The 5,410-nt window shown below is 49.5% G+C and overlaps 1 protein-coding gene across 1 annotated transcript; it reads right to left on the bottom strand.

Moving 5' to 3' along the window:
• Positions 1 to 728: 728 nt before the first annotated feature.
• Positions 729 to 3,150, bottom strand: LOC136501515 (peroxidase 2-like). Its single transcript, XM_066497041.1, has 5 exons — positions 2,745 to 3,150; positions 2,438 to 2,632; positions 2,221 to 2,315; positions 1,377 to 1,444; positions 729 to 1,250 (listed from the first exon to the last, which is right to left on the bottom strand). The coding sequence occupies exons 1-5, from the start codon at positions 2,994 to 2,996 to the stop codon at positions 898 to 900; spliced, it is 963 nt and encodes a 320-aa protein (XP_066353138.1). The 5' UTR covers positions 2,997 to 3,150; the 3' UTR covers positions 729 to 897.
• Positions 3,151 to 5,410: the final 2,260 nt, after the last annotated feature.

The following is a 5,410-nucleotide window of genomic DNA, read 5'->3' as shown; positions in this document are numbered from 1 at the left end:
CGCAGGATGGGTAGGGGGGGCTAGAGCCCCCCTAGCCCCACCGCTAGCTTCGTGCCTGGCCCTGATTTCTTGCGTTTTCAATTTTGCCTCATTTAGAGTTGTTTTGGTGACGTCATGGCATGACTGATAACTTTTGGGATTTTAAATTTCATAAAATCAGGGAGAAGTAGTTTTCTGGCCATGCAACTATTGTCCGAGTTGGCTGCGTGACTCACGAAAATGAAAGGTTATAATGATTCTTCGACCACTGAACAATTGAAGTGTAAATATAGGATAACTTGGTCGTCTAGGTGACCTGGTTTGTGTTTTCTAAATTAATAAAATATGTTTTACTTTGGTCTTTGATAAAAGTGTGTTTTACACTTTAGAGCATCATAATTTTCGATGGGGAATTAAGTAAAGAATATCAAGAAATAAGAATAAATCTAAAAATCATCATAATAATCTTAAAGATCTTGCCAATCGAGTAATTGATAAATTATCACAATCAAATAGAGATTATAGAGTATCTAATTAGACATTGTGTTAGAAAACGAATAGACACAGTAAAGATAATTCATTAAATAAACATACTAAATTAATCACAAAACTTTTACGATTTATGTATCTTAATTTTTTTTGCCGTCCTGGAGCATGAGCTACCTTTATTAAAAGAGAGAGAGAGAGAGAGAGAGAGAGAGAACTGCATTAAAAAAAATTCTTGAAACAGGCATACGACCAACGTGAGAACATTTTTACATTTTCTTTCCAGAAAGGACAAAAAAAAGTAAGATGAACACCTTACGGAGTTACAGTTACAAAAATTGGGAAATGGAAACAGAAGAATTATTTACACAAGCCTCGCATTCGGTTAAGTAAAAAAATGGAACAAATCGAATTGAATCGATGTATTGGGATTCAGTATCTTTTGTTAACCCTCCGGCAGTTGCTCCTGATCTCCCCATCCTTTCCTGTCAGCGGGCTAATGTTTCCCATCTTAATCATGGATGCCGCAAAGTTTCTGAAAAAATCCTGTTGGTTGCCTGCGAACCGATGAACAATGGGAGCAGTGGTCGCCGCAGCAGAAGGGTCCGATAGCATAACCTGGTCGGACGGTAGCTGAGCGCGGCCCTCTAAGAGGTTGTTGTAATACTTGTTGTCGAAGACCTTGGGTGTGACCTGGTCGAGGTTCTCCAGTGCGCCGCTGGACTGGCCGGCCGTGCAATTCTGCTGCGTGAACTGGCACTGTACTTTGCCGAATGTGTGAGCTCCTGAAGTGGAAATAGCAAATATGTTGAGATTTTGTGATAAGCTAAGGCACACACTGTCTTGAACTTTAATTTCTAAGTTTGAACTGTTTGTGTTGCTACGTTGGTAAGTAGATGTAGATTGATTACCTTGGAGGGCGACGAGGTCAGTGTCGTCGAGGTTGACGTTTCTAAACTTCTCCTGGAGGACGTTCAGGCAGGCCCGGCCCTGGGGGCAGGCGAGAGGGGCAGCCGCCCTGGGCCCCCGAGCCGTAAGGGCCCCCAACCCTGTATGTATACGGTGTAGGTGTGTACTGTGTAGGAGTAGTATTTTGGAGTTTAGCTAAAGTACCGCAGACTACAGGTGACGTATGAGTGTATTGCTGTTACAGGAGTGCAACATGTTGTGCTGTATGAGAGGCCTAAAGGCCAGGAGCGCAACGTGTGCATCAATTCTCTCTCTATTTTTTTTTTTTTGCCATGCGGCTGTAGGGATGCTCACCGTAACAGTATGCCTTGTAGGGTATATATGCATTGTGCTAGTTTTCAATTATTAAATGTATTTTAAAAATTTCAGCACCTGTCTTCTACACCCCCGCCCACGAAAAAATGCAATTATAGTATCTGTGCCAGTCAATCAAGCTCAAGTTTGATCAAGATAGTAAATAATATTAGTATTTATGTCTTTAAATAAATTTATTATGAAAATATATATTTCTATAACTAGTCTAATGACACTTATTTTGTATCATGAATGTCTGTACTTTTTTATATAAATTTAGTCAAAGTTCATATTGTTTGTACTTATTTTGGGATGAAGGGAGTATGTGACAAGATAATTTTTTTGACAATAGGTAATGCATGCTAGGTAACTATTCTTAGCTTAGCATCCAAACTAATACAAGCGATAACAGATGTACATATGTTATAAGGGGCCTCAATTTTTAGTGTTGCCCTGGGCCACCAAAATCTCAGGGCCGGCCCTGCGTTCAGGGGGTCGAAGAAGTTGGGCAGGTTCCTGGCGCTCTGGACGTTGGTCGTCGTGCCGTCTCGCCTGCCAAGAAGCACCCTCCACCGTGGTCCTCCAGCCTGCACACCGATCCATGCACGGTTCGTTCCGTCAGTTCTACATCAGGCGTGAGCGTGATAGATAGAGGTAGCGCTAGCACGCCAGCGCGGGTTGATGAAAGGGCGAGCTCTCGAGTGCTTACGAGTTCAACGGAGATCTCAGCTGCCAGGGCGAGGATGTCAGCGCAGGAGACGATGCCGGGGCAGGCTTCCTCCAGCGCGCTCTTGATGTCGTCGACCACCGGAAAGCCCCGCGCCGAGTTGTTGTTGGCGGGCACACGCTTCTCGGTCTGGATCGCCGGGAGGTCGTCGTCCAGCAGGAGCGAGCCGTCGCAACCCTGAAACAAATCAGCGTACGTACGTACGTGTGTGTCAGATGATGCAATGCAGGTACGTGTATGTCAGAACAACTCAGATGAAACAAATCAGCGCAGCTGTTAGTTCACGTACGGTGACGAAGCAGTCGTGGAAATGGAGGCGGATGAGGCTGGCCGGGATGCGAGGGTCAGAGACCCGGGCGTTCTGGATGACGCGCCGGACGACGTCGTAGGCGCTGGGGCACGACGCGTCGTAGAACGTGGAGCTCAGCGCCGAGCCGCCGCTGGGACGGTGACCGAGCGCGGCTCCAGCTAAGGCGAGCAAGAGCACGCAGAGCGCCGCTAACGCCGAGGCGGGAGATGAGAAGCAGGAGGAAGCGGCCATGGGCTCGCTCCTGAGTTGCAGAATTGCAGTAGGTGTACGTAACTTGCTAGCTATCTGACCTCTGATCGAAGAGAGCTAGCTAGGGACCGGCCACTGACAGTGCAGGCTGCTAGGTGCGTGCGACTGCTCGTGCTTGCTGCAGACGAAGCTTGCAGAGCTGAGAGAGAGGTGGATGCGATGCGAGGGGAAAGGGTGCGCGTGGCAGGTTTTATAGTATCGAGCGGTAGGCGCGGAGACTATTCGCTGGGACGGAACTGGTAGTGGTTGCGCGTTTGACATGTTCCTCGTGCGGGAGCCTGTCGATTTGGAGTTAGTTTCCGTACAGGGGAGCAGGCCGGGAGGGGACAAGTGGACGACGGCTGCCGCACCTTCTTCGTCTTCGCACACGGTTGCTGCGGATACACTCTTCGCTAGCTGGAGCCTGGAGACTGGAGAGCGGCGGTGGACAATGGCAGCTCGAGGAGGAGACGAGGTCGCGGCGAGGTGATTGCTCTGGGATGGGAGCGTGTTCGTTGCGCCAGCGCGCGGTGGGAAAGCGAGAGGTGCTCGAATAGCGCCCCGTTCGTTTGGACTGGTCTGATTTATAAGCCATGACTAAAAATATTGTTGGCTAGTTTAGTGTGAGAGAAAAAGGCATGTAAGCCAAATACGACCTAGCGAACAGGTCAGGTATGGGGGCAGTGCGGTGGGGTGGGGTGTCCTGTCTGCCATCGCACACCGGCGATCAACCATGCATGCCTGCAGCTGAGACCTGAGAGGAAACGGGGGCAATGGAGTAGCCGGGTCAGCGAGAGAAAGGCTCCGAGCTGAGGAAGCAGCAAGCCAGTGCAGACGTGTAGTTTAAAAAAAAAGTAGTGTAGACGTGTAGTTGATGTTGCGATTTGCGAAAGGGTGCCTCAAACCAGCTTGGAGGACATGGTCACATGGAAAGGTCAACCTTGTCCGCTGTTCCGCAGCCGATGCCACTTGCCATGCTTTGCGAAGCAGGACGTCGGCGCTTTCGCTCGCAGCGGTGATTTTTTTTTTTAATTTTAACATTTTTAACTAATTTTAAATTTAACACTGTTTTTTTTTCAAAACTAACATTTTTTGCCACGCCTGTTGTCATGGCGCGGCGAAATGCCTGTGCCGCGCCTGTTGTCATGGCGCGGCGAAATGCCTGTGCCGCGCCATGCATGGTGACGCGGCAGGAGAATGACGTGGCGAAGACCGGGACCGCTGATCGGTGACGTGGCAAGGTCTGCCACGCCACCGATATTGGCACGACACTGATGCGCCACGGAGCATGGTGCGGCAGAACCTGGACACAGACAGAGGATCGGCTGCTGTCGGTGAGGATCGGCAGCGACGTGACCATGGACCATGGACCCCGGTTTCCTCGACCCCTCGTCGGTGGGCTCCGACCAGGTGCTCTAGTCCGACATGGGGTCACGCAGCACGGTCGACTACTGCGCGTCTAACCAGGGTGCCTTCTTCGGCGATTTCGTGGCGACGATGACCAAGCTCAGGAGGATCGGGGTCAAGACGTCGGCCACCGACGCCGAGATACGTCGGGACTGTCGGTTCCCGAATTAGTTGCTACTTAATCTCGCCGACAGTGCTGCCGCGACGCATTGAAACGAATATGAAGCAAATAAATGGAGTCCGTGCGCAAGTTGATAAGTTGCAACATAACATTTTCATTGGTTTGACATAAGATAACCAACTAAGCCTAGAAGTTTCGGACGCCAATATTCGTTCGACCTAACAAACTAAGCCTCAGGAGTGTAAGGATCCTTCGGACGTCTCTGTCTCTTCGGATTTGTTGGCAACACATTGGGAGTGTAGCCAATGTCGGTGTGGTCGCGCTGCCGGTGCGTATGGCTTGTACCATACAAGTATATGATATGCACGATTACTTATAATCTTTATGATCGTTAGTTCATGGAGCCTACACATTTAAAAAAACTACCTTTGTTAGTACCTGTGAGGCTCCTTGGGTATCAAGCGGGGCACCACATAACTGAGACATGCCGATCTCGTTCTGCGGCCAATCGTCCCACTGGTCGTGCTGTCTGCGGAAGCCCGGGGGTCGTCGTTGTCATCATCGTCATCCCCGTCGTCCTCGTTTGCAGGGTCCTTCCCAGCGCTATGATGTGGTGGTGTACGCACTGCGGAAGTGGCACCTATCACCGTCTGAGAAGAGCCGGCTGGTGTCCTCAAAGAGGCTGAAGATGTGCCACCCGACCGTGCCGGGAGTGGCGGTTCCACCCAAGTGTCCATGCAGCTCAGCTTCTGAGCTAGCTTCCTGCAGCTCTTCTTCACCTTCTGCATAAATAGACGTTAAAGTTAGTGCATTTCCCAAACGCATATATACTAAAGAAATATTTTCGGAACGAACAAGTTTATGTTTACCTCCATAAAAGCCTCAAGAA

The sequence above is a fragment of the Miscanthus floridulus genome, chromosome 13, assembly GCF_019320115.1.
Source record: "Miscanthus floridulus cultivar M001 chromosome 13, ASM1932011v1, whole genome shotgun sequence".
In the NCBI taxonomy this organism is placed as follows: domain Eukaryota; kingdom Viridiplantae; phylum Streptophyta; class Magnoliopsida; order Poales; family Poaceae; genus Miscanthus; species Miscanthus floridulus.
Note: the sequence above shows the minus strand (reverse complement) of the source record. Positions and strands in the feature narration are given on the sequence as shown.

What these genes read in the sequence shown, in the direction of transcription:
- LOC136501515 (XM_066497041.1), bottom strand. Translation starts at nt 2,996, where the DNA reads ATGGCCGCTTCCTCCTGCTTCTCATCTCCCGCCTCGGCGTTAGCGGCG. An exon ending in TCCACGACTGCTTCGTCACC is followed by an intron (nt 2,633 to 2,744) that starts GTACGTGAACTA and finishes GATTTGTTTCAG; the next exon opens with GGTTGCGACGGCTCGCTCCT. An exon ending in CTGCCCAACTTCTTCGACCC is followed by an intron (nt 1,445 to 2,220) that starts CCTGAACGCAGG and finishes GGGCCGGGCCTG; the next exon opens with CCTGAACGTCCTCCAGGAGA.